A 20,461-nucleotide genomic window follows, 5' to 3' on the forward strand; every position below is an offset into this window, starting at 1 on the left:
TTTATTTTAAAAAAAAATTTTTTTTAAAGATTTTACTTATTTGTATGACTTCATACTATTCCAAGTGGGAAAATGTAGCTAATCATGATTTTCCCGGTCTCGTCATACCGACTTCCAGAAATTTACTTCTGGGGTGTCCTGTGTGTAGGAATAACAGTAGCAATCGGGCAAATGTTTAGTAACTCTGAAAGCGCCTCTTTAATCTTTATATTTGCATTCAATACCAATTTACAGGCTTTAATCCGATGACTAAAAGATTAAGGCCAAATATCATCATCTCGACGGCAGTGGTTATAAAGAGAGAAAAAAAGAATACAAATAGTGGATCTGATTATAAAATTAAATCTACGATATTTCTGATTTAGGGGTCCCCTTATCAATAAGATCAGTGTAAAGTAGTGTCTCAGTTATATACCTGAGGCCACATACAGGGATCCATTAATAATTTTTTTTTCCTTAAAAGTTGGTTTACATTCCTTATAAACAACACCAACACATCGAACACCTCCTATATAGAGAATTGTCTAGCTGATATTTGGCTGATTAGCTATGTGTTGCAACATGCATCCAAAATGAAGAACTGCTGATTTTTAAAATGTTTTTACAGGGGGCACCTGGGTGGCTAGGTGGTTGAGTGTCGGCCTTTGGCTCAGGTCATGATCTCGGGTTCGAGTCCTGCATCTGGCTCCCCATGCGGAGCCTGCCTCTTCCTCTGCCTATGTAAAGATTTTACTTATTTATTCACGAGAGACAGAGAGAGAGAGAGGCAGAGACATAGGCAGAGGAGAAGCAGGCTCCATGCAGGGAGCCCGATGTGGGACTCAATCTCAGGACCCCAGGATCACACCCTGAGCCAAAGTCAGAGCTTAACCGCTGAGCCACCCAGCCTCCCAAATAAAATCTTTAAAAAAAAAAATAATGTTTTTACAGTCCTCAAAGTTCCTGAATGTGTATTATGTAAGTATGTAATTATCACAATGCTATGTCTTTCTCAGTTTCTTGAATATCAATATATAGATTTCAGATTTGCGGTTATTATATTTATTTGAAACAGATAAATTTGACTTCTTAACTCACAGTAGGTTATCTCTTACAAGATTTGGGTGCTATAGGAATGTACTTCTTGACTCTGATTTCAGATTGATTATTTCTTCTACAAGTGAACTTCTACGTATTTCTTACAAACTGATGATCATTTAGTTTCTAGATCTATACCATAACAAAAATGTATTTTAAATCCTGATGTCTGTGTCTAGGTGAAGAGCTGCCTTGGGTTTATCATAATTGTTTTTAAATTTGAGAATGTAACCATATAAACTAAAATAGTGCTTCTGTTCAGATAATTGAAATTTTAATTCCCCGCAAAGATGATCTCAGAACTACGCAATATCATTTCGGTTGATTTCTTTCACTTGCATTCAGATTTAACTTTGATTTTATAGAAATTGTGAAAAGATCTGCAGCGGAAGGGTGGCAGCTGTAAGCATTGCTTGTCTTGCGTACTGCCTGAAAGCATTACTATTCATTAAAATAACCTTCACTTTGTAGTAACACTCAAGCTGTAAACAGTCAACTTAGATTCTGGAGAACACACAGCCCAAAAAGTAAAGAAATGCCTGTCTTTGCAAAGTAATTTGTCGAGTTGAAGATTATTGTTTTTCATCATGGTGACCCTGACTTGGCTGGCTGGGTGCATATACAGATTAAGATTAATGCAGTTATTCCTTGGCTAAGGTCTGCCTCTTTCAGGGCACATTCTCCCTAATGACATGATTGATAGGCAGTCCCAAATCCAGAGAGGAACTCATTAATCATAGCATTGACTGAATCCAATCATTTGCTTCACCTGCACAGTGATGGACAGGAAAGGATACAATTCAGGGGCTGACACTGAGACACTCTTTTGTCAGAGGGCCTCAACTTTTTCAATGTCAGCTTCTACAGAACCTGACAAGAAATCTTGCTTGCAACCTGTATGCAGCTTCAAAAAGCTATTTACAAACTTCCTTTTCTGCAACGTCTTTTTTGTTTGTTTAAAGATTTACTCTAATTAATGAATATGTCGCAGAGTAGGAGTTGTTTTATTTTTAGCAAGCCTTATACAATTGTAAAGTTCGTTGTTTTTTTTTTTTTAAGAAAGATGTTTTGAAGCTACATGTGGAAGCAATATAAAAGTTAATGTCCAGCAGCTGGGTATCATTTGGTTCAGTCTTCAGGTCAGCGGCACTGACTCTTAGCAGAACTAATTTTATAATCATGGCAAAATCTCAGTAATGAACTGCAGTATATAGCTGATTACACCACAGTAAATTTCATTTAGTCCGAGGAACAGTGGAAAACCATGCCTTTTCTTAAAAATACTCCAATTGCAAAGCCTAACATGATCCTAGTAGCAACTGTAATAAGAAAAGTAGTGTGGGATATATATGAGGTCCCCTGGATATCATGATTTCTTTTGCTCTGACATAGCTGGAGAATTCTAAAAAAAAATGTATGTCATTCATCAGCACTATGTAAATAATGTTTAAAATCAATAACAAGGGAATCTGTTCTTAGAAATGTCTCACAAATGGAAGTTGCACATTCCTGGTGTGATAAGAGACCCTTTTCCTGACTCATCAGGGTAGTGACTTCTGCTAGGTATCCTCACCAAGAAGAAACAGGAGAGGGACCATATATTTTTAACAGGCAACAAGTGTCAAAAGGCCAATTTAAAACACCCAGTGGTAAGCACACTGCCAGGAAGCACCCAGCCTATAGTTAGCATAATAGGCTCCCCCTTTTGACACTTTAATTAGTCTTTAATGTGTTCTAAGACAGGTGTAAAGAGGCATCTACAAAAGACAGACTACCAAAGCTATTTCTGGCATCAAAGATACTTTTTATCCTCAAAGAGAAAATACAAATTATTTCTTACATGTTCTTAAAAAGAAATGTTTTGTTTTCATCCCATGATTATAGCAATTTCCACAATTGCAGTAATGGGAAAATGTTTTATAGATCGGAGTATAAATGCAATAAAGAACTGTTTTAAAAGAAACGATTCAATTTTTTAAAATGCTTTCAGGTGCTTGGTTCTGAGGCGCTGTTTCTCTGCGCAGGGGCGGTTTGGGAAAGCTTACCTATTTGAGCGGTCTTTATGGTGCTTTGAATATGAGATTTACATCGACTCTGCACACTCAATCTCTTTGATTATTTTCCATCTTTACAATTCTTCACCGCTGATACTTATGTGCTTTCTTTGTACTTAGTGCGTTTATGACAATAGAGCAAAGCACAGCCTTAGAAGAAGGAGATGGTGCTCTTGAACTGACTGAGCAGAAAATAAACATGATGGTCCTGGATATCTGCCACAAACCAGGTGGCAGCGAGTACCTGCGGCAAATTTATCACATCATGCGGCTCAATGAGGTAGGGAAACGGCCTTTTTACCGAGCAATTAGGTGTGTACTGGCCTGAGGCAGCGTCTGCTGGCAGCTAAGGGTTAGTCAAGGAGGTGATAATACTTCTTAAAGTCAATACCAAACTCAATATTGCATTATTAATAGAATCTATTCAACCCCGGCTGTTCTGCATTTGTACAGGCGAAGCTTCACCGAAACAATGTAGGTTTTATTTATATGGTTGAAACAATAACACGGCTCATAAACTCAGTTCAGTTCTGAATTGTAGAGACTAGACGTGTAGTTTGGGAATTGTGTGTTTGTGACTGTTAGGCTGGTGTTCAAATCTGCTGTTTGTGAAATGATGAATTTTCTGGAGAGAGATGGACGTCTTCTGCTGTAGACGTCACACCTGTCTGGTGAAATCGTGGATTTCTTACAGAGTGAGAAAACTTCGGAAGAATATTGAACCGTATTCGGGGGCAGCTAGATTAAGCCAAGAAAACACATTAATGCGTGGACGCTAGTTAGAGCCAATGTCATGCTTGTCTACGTGTCTGATGGGTTAAGCCTCTGACCTTGCATGTCTCTGGCATTTTTTTGTTTGAGCAGAAAAATGTAAAGAGCAGGTTGTCAGCTATGGACTTGAAACAATACGAGTTTGCTCACTTCATCAGGTTTTTAATTTGAGCGTTTGTACCTGCATTAGAATTCTGTTTTTATTTGCAAATGCATGAATCTATTTTTTGGAATACTAAAAGTTCTATAATATGAATAATGTGAAGCTATCGTGTTTTAGCTCAATGAGGTAGGCCTTAAAAACCATCAATTTCCAAGGAGTGAATTAAATTCGAGCACAGCTTTTTACAACTCAGTTATATAAATGTTCTTTCCGATACCATCTATCTGAAAGTTACTTCAAGGAAATTTTGTTTCCTGGCTTTCCTAGAGCTAATCAGCCAGTCAATAAACAGGTGATAGAATAGTGCATTCAATGGTCGCCTGAGAAGGATGTGAGGGATTTGTTGCTATGAGAAATGGTCCAGTCCCTGAGGCACTGGATCTCAGTATATAATTGTTAGTTGGTAACACAACCTATTCACATTTGCTAATGATCCCTCATAATTTGTTTAGGGTTTCTATGTGGGGAACTCAGGAGCTCCTGACCTTGGCTAACTGAAAGACCACCATTGCGAAGTCATGGTCTTCACTGGCAGGTCCACGTGGCCACCCAGATGGCCTTAAGTAACCATGGTGATTACTGAGGAACAGATGTTGCAAGAGGATTACCCTCAGATTTTTAGGAAACTGGTGGTACAGGAGTCCTGAGAACTAATGGCTGGGAGAGATTGCCAAACTGATAGACTCGTTCACTTTTTAAAAAGCCCTTAACATGAAAAAGCTCAGCAATCACCCAAAAGGAAAATTAAGTTGGATATTTACTGGTCGTCAGCCACCTGTTCTACTCAGGAAATCGAAAGGCTGTTCTCCCCTCGTAGAACTTGTGGACCTCTGAGGCAGTGGCTCTGAACAGGTCTGCTGTGACGCCTGATGTGTGTAAGAGTCTTCACTGGGGCACCGCCTACATTTTGATCAATTAAGGTTCAAGTTATGATTTTTCTTTCATAACAGGCGAATACACTTACTGTTGTGGTGGTTATCACGTGGGATGTCAAGCTAAGTACTTGCTGATTGTGCTGAGTGACAAACATCATGACAAGGGAGGAAGGAGGCCTACTGGGAAGTGAGTCTAAACCAGAGAAAGTAGTGAGCCCTTTGTCTTGTGACTACTAACAACTACTACTACCACAGACTCAGTAAAGACACGAGGCTAAGTGCTCAGAGTAGGGCTTACTGCTGCTTTTATACCAAGGCATTGTTACGCTGTAGGTGAAATGCTCCATGAAGCTTGTTCCTGCTGAGTAGAGCTAGGAGTCTTGAGCGTTTTCAGGTGTGCTGCTAAATATGCTTCAAGAAGGCAGCATAAATGCAGATGCATTCACAGGTACAGGCCTGGACAAGGATGAAAGAATGTGCCTTGGAGTAATAACAAAGTTATGAGAGGAGATGAGTTTAAGAATGTTTGTCTTTGAGATAAAGGGAGGACGTCTGAGGATAAGTCTAGTGGGTAGTTGAACCTGGCCACAAGCAAAGATGAGGGAGGTTGTGACTAGAGACTTTGGTGGCCTTACTGAGTGTGGGAGTTGAGGTCAAAGGACTGGTGGAGCTTTTCAGAGAAAAACACAGGAACGTGGGTAGAGAAATAAGCTTCACTGTTACAGGGAGGGTGTTCAAGAACGGATGGACAAAGGAGAACGTATCTTTTCTAAAGAGAATATCACAGTACGTACGGCTAAAGGGACACCACAAAAAATCCAGTTTTTTTAGAAGGGGTAGTGACAAGTGCCCGGACAGTAGAGAGGTCAAAGAAATTAACAAGGGAGAAAACACCATTGTGTTCCCAGCTTGCAGCACAGCACTTGATCTTTTTCAAATTGTACACCACCAACAAGAAAAAGGCCAAATGTAGCAATGTAAGGGGAAATCAGTTGACACAGGTTGTGATTAGCCAAAATAAAGCAGGTGTTCTCATTAGAATCTTTTATTCCTTTTAAAAATTTTACTTGCAGAAATCATGACGGAGAGAAATTTTATTTCTGTATAAAAACCTAAATCTAGGCATAACATTCTTTTTCTGGTGATTTTATTATCATCCAAGGATACTTAAGAGTCTCTGTGTGTGAATGATGCTATGGAATTAATCCAAGGAGATGTGGTCCACAGTGAGCAAATTTAAGAAATGATTATCAGAGTTAAGTAGTGGTTTCTTTTCTTTTCTTTTCTTTTTTCTTTTCTTTTCTTTTCTTTTCTTTTCTTTTCTTTTCTTTTCTTTTCTTTTCTTTTCTCTCCTTTCCTTTCCTTTCCTTTCCTTTCTTTCCTTTTCCCTTTTTTTTCCTTTTCTTTCTTTCTTTAATAGGATTTGAGGCTCTAAAATGTCCCTGCCTGGGGAGTACAGTGGTACAGTGGGCATTCCCTCCTCAGGAAGTTACATTATAGAGGCACAGGAAAAAAGCATGATGAAGCGAGACCAAACACATGGCTTCTCACTCAGACTCTACTACTCACCCCTGTGATCTAAGGCTCATCTGTGGCCTTTCAGAGCTACATGCTCAATGTGCTGTGGGCTAGAATTATTTAAACTTTTGGGTGCCTGCTGTTCTCCTGTCAGATTCTCTCTGGGGTGGGGCCTGAGATTCTGTTTTTCTAACAGGTTTCTAGGTAAAGCTGACTCGGCTGGTCTGGGTGCCAGACTTTGAGTACCAAGGGTTTTCCAGATGACCTCTGAAGTCCTTTTCAGCTCTAATGTTCTCAACCTAGTCCTACTCTTGAGGAAAAAAAATTAGATTTTGACATACTGAAAATCAGGAGAACATTTATATTATCTCTAGCATGACTTATTAAAAGTAAATATTTGATAGCTTACATGGGAAACTTGAAGTCCTTTCAAATTGTCGTGTTACAAAAAGAGTCCAATAAAATAGACTAGGATCAGTCACCTTATTTATTTATGAATGGAAAATAAAATATGAAGTAGTCGATAGACTTTTTTGCCCAGGCTGCCCCTGGCAGTTGGAGGCTTGGAATTACATATGTTGAGCTTCATTTGAACCTTGATATTTTTCAGTCTGCAGCATGGAAACAGAGTTGAGGAGTTTGAATTATAATTAATTCTACATAGAGGAAAGATTGCTTGCAGTGGAATATCAGAGTACTCCGCACTCTGCTGAGTGTACAGTAGATAACAACTGCTCTTAGTGAATGAATGAGCCACCTTGTACCGTGAGGAATCGTGCATCTAAGTGAAGTTTTGGTAACGGGACATGTTGACACACGAACCAATGACAAGACAATGCCTATTAGAAAGATTCTGATGTATCGAGCATACATTCGTAATGTGAGAATTCGTTAGATGCTTTCATAATCTACCCCATATATTAGGTGAACCTGTTTTTGATGGGTTTATTGCAGTGCTGATTGGTATTCTGCTGTGTTTCTTCTGAAAATGTATTCTGTCCTGAGGCAACTAATATGCTGTAATCTAGCAAATGTGTTGAAAGGGTAGATTTGGATATTGATCAGTGTATTTTTAAAGAGAATATATGCTTCCCACCATCACGACTTGTAATTTTTTTTCCCCCCTTGAAGGAATATTTAAAAGAACAGCTGTTTTCTATGAATGGTTCGAAGGAAAAGCCATTACCCATCAGACCTTTAAAGATGACCTTGAGGAGTGTGGAAGATCAGCCTTCTGCCTTTAACCCTTTCCAGGTGTACAAGGCATTTAGTGAAAACATGCTAGTTCAGGTATGTGGAAAATAGGAAATGTGTGACCTTTTTTTTTTTTTTTTACACCAATAAAGGAAAAAGGTGCTTTGTGTTTGAATACTTATAAGCTTTTTTTTTTTTTTTTTGGCTCTGAAGCAAAAGACCTTGTTCTTATTTATGTGGTCTGCGTGAATTGACTTTGAAAAAGTTATTTTACCTTCTATTTGTCAAACTGATGCATATGTTTGGTCTGTATAGTTTAACTTTTGACCAGGTCAGTTTGCCATGGGCAGAGGGAACATCTGTTCGACTGTGTCTACAGAAGGCCTGAAAAACCAGGCGTTTCGTAAGGGTCTCCTCCCTTGCTGCCCACCCCCATCGCCTACCCACCCACTCAAAGAACACCTTGCCATTTTTATGAACTTATCTAATTTTTAAGGTAAATAATAATAAGAGTAGACAACTAATTATAAACAAAGCCTTGAGTTCCTATTTTAAGTCACATGAGGTAAATTTCCCTTTTTATAACCCTAAACATATTCCTGCATTTCAAATGAATTTGCAAATGATCTCAATGTCAGGATATTTGGAATACGGGTAATATGATAAATACCACACATTTTTAATGCCAGATGATGCCATTGTTTAAGCTACCTGTTTCAGTCGTCACATTGAAAAGATCATATCTAAGCCAAAGTATTTGAAATCTAAAGTTGCTTTTGCTTTATTTATTCTTTTGGTGAATAAAAAAGGGAAGAGCTTCCTGACAGGCTATTTGAACTAACAGGGGAGAAGAGAAGGATTGCTTGACCTAGAGCTCTGAGGAAAATAAGAATTAAAACAATAGCCTAATTCGGGATGCAGATAATATTTTTGCCATGCCTGCTACAACCCTAGTCTACAGTCATCAATACTGTAGTAGAATAAGACCTTCAAATGCTGACAACCTGGGACAGAATTCTCCTGCTCTACGACAGGATTATGGTGCTCCATTAATCAGCAGGTGACAGGGCATAGTTCTTATAGGATTTTAAACATTGGCCTGGACTCTTATTATCAAAACTGTGTAGTTTTAAGAGATACAAGCATCTATAATACTTGGAAACCAAAAATATTATGTAAGTTTTGAGTGTATTGGCTGCTTTTCTATGTTGCACATTAGATTGCTCCAAACCATAAATAATCATTGTAGCTGTTAAATTATCCTCACTTCGTTTAAGTAAATGGCATGTTTTATTCCATTCTGAATTATGAGATTATCTTTCACAGTAATTTTTCTCCTTACTCTGTTGTGAAATTACCTACTAAATGAGAATAAAAGAACATTATTTACATTTACAGGTTGTTCTAATTTCCCTTTTATTTTTTTATTTTTTTAAAGATTTTATTTATTTATTCATGAGAGACACAGAGAGAGAGAGGCAGAGACACAGGCAGAGGGAGAAGCAGGCTCCAGGCAGGGAGCCTGACTTGGGACTTGATCCCAGGTTTTCAGGATGCTGCCCTGGGCCAAAAGCAAGCGTTAAACCACTGAGCCACCCAGGGATCCCCCTAATTTCCCCTTTAAAGCATTTTCTTAACCAGAAGTAACATTACTATTATACTCTTATTTTTTTTAAATTTTTTTTTTTTTTTTTTTTTATTTATTTATGATAGTCACAGAGAGAGAGAGAGAGAGAGAGAGGCAGAGACACAGGCAGAGGGAGAAGCAGGCTCCATGCACCGGGAGCCCGATGTGGGATTCGATCCTGGGTCTCCAGGATCACGCCCTGGGCCAAAGGCAGGCGCCAAACCGCTGCGCCACCCAGGGATCCCAACTATTATACTCTTATTAAGCAGTGTCTTGTAATTTGAGTCATAGCACCTCTAAATCTGTTTTTTTTTTTTTCTCATAGAATTTCTGGATACTAAAAAATAAAAACTACAAATTGATATATGAAAAAGTTGCCAGTTATTTCACTTTTCTTTTCAGAGTCACCCTCTCAGGGAAACTTGTTGGGCAAATGCCATTAGCACTTGGAAGAATAACGACTCAAGAAATTGATTTATATTTTTATAAATAATGACTACATCCCCAAATGGATTTATAAATTAATTGCTGTCTTATTGGAATAAAAACCTTCTTCTGTGGACATGATTGATGTTATCTGTCTAAGTCCTTGTTCTGGACCCCCCTCCTTCTTAGTTAGTCTATCACAGCTGGAGCTTTAATTTACTGATCATATTAACTCTGATTAATAACTAACAATAGCGTATTCTCATTTATCAACAGTCAGCCATCACAAAATGGAACTGGAATTGGTCAAAGTTGCTGCCAAATTATCTGGGACTGGATAAGATGACCTTCAGTGTACTGCTCAAAAACAGGTAATGAGATTTGCGATTGGGGGGATCTGGTTGGGGGGAAAAGGAGATATATACAGAGATAGATATACAGAGAGAGTCCTATATGTAAGTATACTTAGAATACTGTTTTTCCACAGTAAGTATTTATAGGAGGCAGTAAAAAATTTTTATGATGTAAAATTAGTTGGTTTTGTCTGAATTTTAAATATTTAACTTTGTGTATGTAATAGTTCAGCATTGTACACACCAAAAGTTATCAGGTTGGATGTCATTATAATACTTTGTATTTGTTTGTGATAATTTAATGAATGCATACAAAATGCCAAGCCAAATCAACCAGTCTAATCAGGGAAACATATAAGTAAAACTGTCATGATTGAATTTTTTGCTTTGAAGCCAGTTCCGTTGGCACTTAGTTGCTATAGCTTCAGTTACATATTATTTCACGCACACACACACACACACACACACACACTCCAGAACAATCTAATAAAATGGTAATGTGCTTTTAGCCTGGGAACCTGCACATGTAATTTATTTTGCACAAAACTATAAATATTTTCTTTATATTCTGGATCTATTAACATGGATTTTAAAATACTTTCAAGTCTTCATTGAAAACAATAAGGTGTAATATTAAAAAATTGGATTTCTCTTATCTAGTATGACATTTTCACCTAAGATATATATGTGTGCCACTTTTTTATACTCAAGTATCATTTGTTTGCTTATAGTTCAGTATGACGATTATTTTTATATAATCTGTGTGATGTAGAAAGTATTTCTATATCTTTTTGATACAAATATTAAATACCATTTTTTCCTGAAAGATCATAACGACATACTAGAATCGTCAAGTCATCCTTGACAAATCCAGGTGCATGTCAGAAAATATCAAGAGGGAAAAATATCCTGTAATTTCCCAAATGGAGGTTAAAAAAGGGCAGCTTAATTGCCAGTAAAACTTTTCATTTAAATGTGTGGTGACAATGGTGTTCTTATTATTTCACCTTTGAATGGAGCTCTCCTATCATGGACAAAGCTGAGCAGTCCAGCTTTCCCATCAGGCATGGCCTTCTCCCAGCAAGCTTACCACCTGACAGGTAGTAGTTGAGAATATGCTCTGTTCATGCACTAGTCCCCCAGAGCTGGGGCAGGGTGGTGGTGGTGGTGGTGGTAGGGTAAAAGGAGAAGTTATGTGATGTTAAACGTCTATCTGGAAACAAACCAGGAAAGATGAGTCAGTTTTTTCCCTGCTATCTGTAAAATATTGAGTTCATGTGGATTAGCTGTATTCTATTTTACTAAGTTTTGAGCTGTGAATTGCTGCTTCCAATCCACTAAATGGTACTCTGGGGGCAACACATCCTTCAAAGCTTTCTGCATTTGCTATGTGTAATATTCACTTTGAGGTGAATTTGTGTTTTTAACAAAATTGCATGTTGTTGTTACTGTGTGAAAACTTTAGATATACTTCAATTAGGACAATGGCTATTAAGTCTCTTTCCCTGAGAGAGCACATTCAAGAGTGCGTGGGAGAAAAGAACTCCCACAAATTTAGCCAGAAGTAACAATTCAAAACTGTTCTCTTGGAAAAGAGGGTCATGAATATTTAATAGAAACAGCTAGACTATCACCTTAATAAGAACCTCAGAACTTTAAAGAAGGGTATGAAAAGCAGCCTACTCCAAACTACTATATACTACAAGCTGGAATGAACATAACTGATCTACCTTAGAAGGATGAGGACACTTCAGAGTTTTAACTGTTTTTTAGTACTTTCCCAGTTATTTTAAGAATGTTATTTATGGGACTTGATTAATTGAACAGGTAAGGAAATCATTTCTGTTATTTTTTTCTAAGAGACTTTTTGTTCAGACTTATTTGAAAATGCTGATTTTTTTTTTTAACTAGTGCATTGAATTTCTGACAACATGGCTATTTAAAACTATACATTTGAGAGTGAAATCACAGGACACTGAACTTTAAAGTAAGAGTTACAGATGTTAAAAATTTACAAATGTTCCCTTACCTCAACAAAGTGATATTTCTTGCGTACTATTGTCATTTCAGGAGGTAGACAGAGCCAAAGAAGAAAACCTAGAGCAGTTCAGCTGAATATGCTCAGTTCTTTCTCTCAAACTCAGCAATTAAACTTGTTCTCTTTTTCTGTCTGTAATTGGCAGTATATTTATACTAATCTGTCTCTGCACCATGGTCAAGCCTATATACTGGGCTGCAAGTGTTGTCTGAGGACATGGTGTTATAAACAACATTGAACTGAAATACATATACATGAAAATTGTTGAGAAAGGGAATCCTTTCTATTCACCTTCTAAATGCTTTTGTGCCTGGTCTTCAAATTTAATATCATAAGCAGACCATCTGTGGACTTACTCTCTTAAGACCCCAAGCCTGAAGTGAGCCAGATCCTCTCTCACGCCCAGAACCAGATGGAGATGGGAAAGTAGGATGCTTGAGTTCTCAGTCCCTATTGTAAGCTTAGCTTATAGAAGTTACCTATTTGTGTTTTGATTTCCCCATTTTTTTAAAGATTTTATTTATTTTTTTGAGAGAGCAAGCATGCAGATTGAGAGTGAGAGAAAGAGCACACGCAGAGGGAGGGACAGAGGGAGAAGCAGTCTCCCTGCTGAGCAGGGAGCCCGATGTGAGACTGGATCCCAGGACCCCAGGATCATGACCCGAGCAGAAGGAAGATGCTTAACTGACTGAGCCACCCACCCAGGTGCCCCAAGATTTCCTCATCTTTAAAGTGAAGTTGGGGTACCTGGATGGCTTGGCTCAGGTCATGCTCTCAAGATCCTGGGATGGAGCTCCTTGTAGGGCTTCCTGCTCAGTGGGGAGTCTGCTTCTCTCTCTGCCCCTTCAACCCTGTTCATGCTTTCCCTCTCTCTCTCTTTCAAATAAAGTCTTTAAAAGAAACAGATGGGGATCCCTGGGTGGCTCCGCAGTTTAGCACCTGCCTTTGGCCCAGGACGTGATCCTGGAGTCCAGGGATCGAGTCCCATGTCGAGCTCTTGCATGGAGTCTGCTTCTCCCTCTGACTGTATCTCTGCCTCTCTCTCTCTCTCTCTCTCTCTCTCTGGGTCTCTCATGAATAAATAAATAAAATCTTTAAAAAAGAAGATAAAATGAACTAATACTTATACATCTACTTCATGGAAACTGTTGACATAATCAAGAGTGTTAAAGGATATGGCAATGTTTTTGAAAGTTGAAAATATTACACATAGTTAGAAAAGTAGTAGCTCTAGCACATTGTTTCCTCTGGTAGGGAGACAATAAAAGTCATTAAGGATTATCAGGGAGCTGGTGGTGGTAGATGGAAGTCAGATTATACCTGACACTGAGGTTATGTAGCTTCCAAGCTTAAACCAATAACAAGACTCAGAGAAAATGTCAGGTCAGAAATCAGGCAATGGGCCAATGGCTCACTGAGGGAGGACAGGTGTCTAAGAGTTGTATGAGCTGCTCAGGAGATACTTAAGAGATGACCACGTAAAGGACAGTGCAGATATATGAAAAACTATCACCTGGTGATATCAACAGTATCTATATCTGAGACTATACTGGTATTTGTTACTCAAGCTGGTTCTGTGATGATTCCAAAGGCAGAACAAATCCTTTTTTTTTTTTTTTTTTTTTTTTCACTCCCAAGTAAAGGCTTATTTACTTGAGAGTGAGAGCAAGAGACAGAGAGAGAGAGAGAGCATGAATGCAAGGGGCACGGAGAGAAGGAAAGAGAATCTCCAAGCAGACTACACACCAAGCCGGGAGCCCAACTCGTGGCTCAATCCCACCACCCTGAGATCTTGACCTGAGTAGAAACCAAGAGACTGATGCTTAATCAGCTGAGCCACCCAGGCATCCCCAGAATAGATCGTAAAGTGGTGACCTGAGTACTTGATGTGCCTTCTGCTCCCTGTCAGGCCTCATCTCAAAACACTTCTCCCCATTTCATGATATTCTAAATTCATGGTCTTCTTCCTGTTGGGATTCTCCAAGCTCTTTCTCATTTTAAGGCCCTTGTATTTACAGTTCCCTCAGCTCTTCCCATGGTTGCTGCCATCTTGTCTACCTGGAGTACCTGTTAGCTCCTTAAAGAAGCCTTTCCTTATCACTCATCTAAAGTTACCTTCCAGGTCACCCGGGCATTCTACTCTGCTGTACTGTCTTAAATGAGTTTCCAGTCTCTGAGATCTTACTTTCTGTTTGGTTGTTGTCTCCTAATCCTGCTTCCCAGGGTGGAAAATAAATTCCATGAGAATTGCACCTTACCTGTCTTACTCCAACCGTGTCTTCAGTACCTAGAGCATCCATTGGGCATGCAAGAGATTTTGAGTAATATTTGTTGAATTAATTAACAGGCAAATGAGAAATAAGAGTACAGAGAAAAAGTCAGCCCCTGACAGATAAGCACAGAGTTGGCATTCTCTAAATGTGAGGTTGGATCAATAGTCATGTAGGAATGAAAACTATACTCTGGAAAATCTTAAGTAAAAAAAAAAAAAATACGTGCATGTTCATTCTCTTCATTTTCCAAATTTAAATGAAAATCTAATTAAGCTCTCTGTATGTTTAAAAATTCCTGATTTTATTATTATGTGATGGTTGGGTCAGATTAAAAGCATGGAATCCTGGTCTTTATTTTTAGTTAATTGATCCAGTTCAAGTCCTAACCTGTTTAGCAACAAGGTCTATTCTTAACTTCATGATTCAGAAATATTTTGACATTTGGATGATGGGGTTAGTATTCATTAAGTGATACTAAAAATACAAGTTGAGAAATTTGAGGTAGAGTTAGCTGACAAAAGTATCCAACCAAGCCTTTGTAAAGTTGTGATTTTCAACGCATTTGGGGGAAAAAATGTAGTAGCTGAGACCTCAGAGAGAGATCCTGAATATGTATTAATGATAGATGTTTTTCAATTTAGAAAGTTTGCCATTGTGGGGAAAAAAGGCTCCTTAGAGGTTCAGAAAATCAACATATATATCAGTTCTACACCTTTACCTTTAATGCTATGTAAGAGTAAGTACAGTGATCATACATTGATCTTTTGAATCAGTTTCTTACTATTAGTTTCTTGATTTCTTTCTCACTCACTTTAAAATATATCCAGACTAGCAAATGAGACAGTGATTGCATTTGCAGGAGAGTTCACCAGAAGGGACACTGTATATTCCTTCATTCATGGCGAATCTCCAGATTGCCATTTTGATATTGTTTTCTTTGTCACTGGAACAAATTTATGTTGCTTTACCTTATTTATTCCAGACTAATTCCCAAGAATTGTGGTGTTGAAAATAATCTGTGAATACAGAGGAATGCTATGCTATTTTAACCATCTAAATATACTGCATATGAGTTTGGCTTCGAGTTGAGCAAACACAATTAAATACGATGGCAGGAACAGCAGAAGGGGTGGTGGTGGCAGATTTCTGGCTATCACTTTGGGGCCTTTCCAGGTGGACAATAACCATACATCTGAGAGGAAACAAAGATTAGAACCCATGTTTGAAAAGAGCTCTTGATTTGTGGAGTTGATTGTTTGCTTTTAATAATAATAATTATTAAAGGACCTTTACGCTAAATCAGATGATAATGTGTGTGCCCTGTGGTGTGCAGAGAGTAGAAAATATGGTCTGTGGCCTTTAACTGCACACACTGCACTCTGCAATGTCCATCCTCAGGCAGCGCTGCCATTAGCGCAATGTTTATGGTTGCTCACAGCAGTAAATTCCTGATGCAGCAGCAGGCTGCCTGGTTATGGAAAGGTGGGTTTAAGAAAAAAGGGAAGCTGATTTTAGAAACACACATCGCTGAGCCATTACATATATTACATATGCCGTGGCATTCAAATCTGGGAATTTTTCATGCTCTAGCTCTGTTAAAAAAAAAACCAAACAAACCAAAAAACCACTTTTTTCCCACCTCCCCCCAAAGGCAGGGCCTCAGACACTCAGTGGCTCTCTACCCATCATCAGTGTGTTCTCAAACAGGAGCAGGCTTCCCTCTCATCCTCAAATCCCAAAGCAGCATGTCTAAAGTGTATTTAGGATATAAAAATTTAACCCTGTGATCCTCAGGATTTCCAGGAATTCAGGCTTGCCTACGTGAACCTAACTAACTGATACCTGTGTATCATTTTCTATTTGGTAACTTCTTCATGTTGTCCTTTCTGGTGGGTAAAGTACTTTCCCACAGATCTTTTCCTCTGACCCTCACAAGAACTATGTAATAAGAGACAGGTACCAGTGAGGTTGCAGAACATTAAAGGACATATCCAAGGTCACAGATTCAAGGTCACAAGTTCGAGATGCCACTTAAAATGAAGTCTTCTGACTCTGTATCTCTTGCTTTATCTGTTACACCATATTCCCAGTCAGGAATTTTTTTCCAGCTTCATTGAGCCACACTTGACACCTAACATTGTGAAAGTTTGAGTTGTGCAGTGTGTTGGTGTTGCTTCGATACACTTATGTATTATAAAATCGATCACCACGGTAGCACTAGCTAACACTTTCATATCAGCACATCGTTGCCATAGCATTTTTGTGGGAGGAATATTTAAGATCTACTGTCTTAGCAACTTGCAAGTATATAATACAGTAATAATTATAATCCCCATGCCATACATTAGATCTTCATCATTTAACTGGGAATGTGTATTCTTTGGTCAATTTTTTAAATTAGCTGTATATTCACTGTAACACTACAGATGATAATGAAGACAGCAAATGTGGAGAGGACTTGCCACCTGGCTGGCATAATTTAAGTGAGTTGCATACACATATTTGACTATAAGTCCTTAAAATAACATTATAAATGAGGTACCCTATTACCATAGTTTTCCTGATAAGAGCACTCAGGCACCCAGCGCAGAGTGCTAAGTGAGAGTGCTCAGATTTGGTTCACCACTTCCTCTCTCAGGTGGTGGGACAGGATGATTACAAAAAGAGAAGGCCAGGTTGGAGACTGTGACTAAAGGCTGAGAGAGAGATTATGCATCACAAGCAGAAAAGCCATTCCCATAGAAGCCTGGGGACTTGTTTAAATCTGTTCCTAATTTGCATAAATGTTAGGTATGATGGGTTCTCTTTAAAGACCGTGGGGCCCAGATTTTCTTGAGGTTGTGAGGAATGTAGCTTACCATTTCTTCAGAGCGAGTGTGTCCGTTCAAATCCTCTAAGGGGATAGATGCCAGATAGATTAAAGGTGCGAGAAGTTTTTTGGGAGAGCTGCACATGAAGGATAAAGTGAAGGGGGGAAGGGTCGGCCAGCAGACCTTCAGACCATGTTGTTGATCTGACAGCTGGGAAAGGAGAGGGGGAGGGAGGATTGGGTAGAAAGAGTCTGGGGTAGCAAGGTAGTTCTAATAAGGTTTGGACAAGGCCGGTGAGAACTCCATGACCTAAGGTCACATACCAGAAGAGTCTCATACCCTGCAGGAATGGCCCTAGTACCTCCATTGTTCTCAGACACTTGGGACAAGCATGACCTGAGCACGTGGGAGATGCAGGGGATGAGAGCTGGGGTCATTCGTCTCCATGCTAACTGTAGCAGGAGATGTGGTGGCGCATTTCTGCATGGCTACAATGGTGGGGATGCAAACCGTAGTTCTCTTGTATGTGAGAGGTTATATGTGTATGTGTTGTGTGCGTTAATAGGAATGTGATTTAAATGAAGGTCTCTGTTACTTTAGTGAAGTAGAAGACAGACTACCTAAAGAAATAGGTTAAATGCTATTGACAGAAACGCAGAATTGGCAACATTCTGATGAAAGGGGAGGTATAATAATTTTCTCAAAAGCAGCCATGGGAAAGTTTTTCACTTGTCAAGTTGAACCAAAATTCACTTTGTAATGAATTTTCACCTACCTAATTATGCATTCACATACCGGCACTTTGGAGTTCTTACAATATATAAGAAGCTATTAAAAACCTTCTTGTATGGAGTACATTCTTTTTTCAATGACTGTTCTTTAAGTCTTCCCCCTGTCAAATTCTGTTCAAACCCCAAAGCCACCATGATGGTTTTCTATGAAAAGTCTTAGCATAGGTCCAGCCAGGAGTCACTGTTGTAGACTCATTGATTTATTTTAGCTGAAGATGAAAATACCATTGACGACTTCGTAGGCTCATTGGTCACCATAGAATATTTCTGTTTATGTCACTATATCAATATAAAGACAGGAAATTATCTCTTTGAAAATATTTCATTAAGACATTATCGTGAAAGAAATTTAAATGTTTACTAAATATAATGAAATATAATGAATCTGAACAGCTAATGTTCACTTTATATATTAACATTTATGATATTTCACTACTTTTGTGATGTATTATATATGAAACTAGGTAGGATACCTATGGTGCTTTCTTATATTGTAAATGAAATTCTTACCTTTATGTAGCCTGAGGACGCAGTTCTAAATTTTTTTTCTCCCAAAATATGAGATCTGGTAAAAAAAAAAAAAAAAAAAAAAATCAAGATATTTTTATATTGAGAAAATTTATATTAATTTAACTTGGAAATTTATTTTATAATGAACTATAAGCAATATGCACACGTGTAGTATTTCAAATGGTAGAGGAAGATATGAAATAGAAAAGCTCCCAACCCCAGCTCCTTAGTCACAGAAATTGCACTCGCTTGTAACTATTTCAACCATTTCTGTTTTTATTTCTTTCCATTGACAAATCTAAAGGGTATGCTCCACCACTAATTTTTAAAAAAACATCTACTTAATATTACTGATTCCTTGCAATGAAAAATACAGAATTTAACTTATACTACCTCCTCCTATCCCCTCCTCCTCAAACTCTGCTAGTAAAATTTAATTTTAGCTCTTCCATTGGTCACTTATCTGTCATATGTTATAATCTCTATTTTTAAACTGATGGATTATTTATATATATATGTGTGTGTGTGTGTATGTATTTTTATTTGAAATAAAGTAAAATTCACTCCTGATGTGTAAGTTCTGAGTTGAAACGTGTTAAAACTATTTAACAATCATCACTATCAAACTTGGTCCAAAAGATTCCCTTCTGCTGACCCTTGGTAGTCATTTTCTCCTCATCTCAATCCCTGGCAAGCATTGATCTGTTCTCTTCTTTCAGGAATGTCCTAGTAATAGAATTACATACTACGTCACTTTTTCAATCTGTACTCTTTTACTCAACATGATATATTTCAAATTCCTCCCAATTGTTTGTTCTTCTTACTGTAGAATAGTAGTTCATTGTAGGATGTTCCATTGTTCGTTGGTTCATTTACCTGTTGCAGGACATTTGGGTTATTTGCAGTATTTGGTGATTGCGAGTAAAGCCTCTGTAACCATTTGTGTATAGATTTTGCATGAACATAGGTTTTTAGTTCTCTTGGATAATACCTAGAAGTGGGAATGCTGGATTGTGTAGTAGTACATTTATGTTGAACTTTGTAAAGAAATTCTATCTTTCTGTGTTTTATGTTGCCTAGGAAAAATTTGATGCCAAAAGGATTCTTTTTCCCTTTTTTGGTCTCCCTGGATGCTCTTTTTTATTTTTATTTTTTAAGTCCTCACCTATCCCACCCCTCCCACCACCTCTGTCATCTGAAATGAGATTGTGTCTATGCATGTTTTTAGTATCTCTTGGCATTGAATAGGCCCCCTCAATATTGTGATTTTCTTGAGGGTTTTTTTTTTCCCCTTATTACTGATTATTCCCTCTGCCCCCTCCCCAATTATATCTAGATCGCTTTCTAGAATTCCTTTAAGACAAGTGTTCTGACTTATTCTTTCTTTGGATATTGCTACAGGCTTCCTGGCCTTGGTCCTCTTGTTCACACACTCTCTATATCCTTTCCACCTCTTTTTCTGCAGCTAACTCATTCACTTGTGTGGCTTTAAGGGATATCCTAGGTCGTAAAATTGCATGCCTTCAGGCCTGGGCAAATACTATAAATTTGTGAAGCCAAGGTATCATTCAGTGGGGGGAGGTGAGAGTATACCAAATAAAAACATCCAGTTTTTTTTTTTAATTTTTTTTAATTTTAAATTTTTTTTTAAATTTATTTATGATAGGCACACAGTGAGAGAGAGAGAGAGGCAGAGACACAGGCAGAGGGAGAAGCAGGCTCCATGCACTGGGAGGAGTGCACCCTGGGCCAAAGGCAGGCGCTAAACCGCTGCGCCACCCAGGGATCCCCCATCCAAATTTAATTTTTAAAAAATGTTCTGTTAGCTATAAAGAGCAAGTCCTCAGAATGGGTTAGGCCCACCAACGTGAATCTCTAAATCTATGGCACGGAGTCATCTGATGTTCCAGTTGTAATTGTTCAGTATGACTCCAGGGTCACATACACTTAGATTTTCACTGTAATGATGTTTTAATGTAAT

The 20,461-nt window shown here is 38.3% G+C and overlaps 1 protein-coding gene across 4 annotated transcripts in view; it reads left to right on the forward strand.

Annotated features, from left to right (window-relative positions):
- Positions 1-20,461, forward strand: part of KIAA0825 (uncharacterized protein KIAA0825 homolog) — a 382,383-nt gene that overhangs the window by 186,133 nt on the left and 175,789 nt on the right. For all 4 annotated transcript variants that reach the window (XM_038532321.1, XM_038532323.1, XM_038532322.1 and 1 more), the window contains 3 exons: positions 3,252-3,411; positions 7,590-7,748; positions 9,982-10,076. In XM_038532321.1, the coding sequence (XP_038388249.1) occupies positions 3,252-3,411; positions 7,590-7,748; positions 9,982-10,076 (414 nt within the window). The remainder of the gene's footprint in view (positions 1-3,251; positions 3,412-7,589; positions 7,749-9,981; positions 10,077-20,461) is intronic.

The sequence above is a fragment of the Canis lupus genome, chromosome 3 (genome assembly GCF_011100685.1).
Source record: "Canis lupus familiaris isolate Mischka breed German Shepherd chromosome 3, alternate assembly UU_Cfam_GSD_1.0, whole genome shotgun sequence".
NCBI classification, from domain to species: Eukaryota; Metazoa; Chordata; class Mammalia; order Carnivora; family Canidae; genus Canis; species Canis lupus.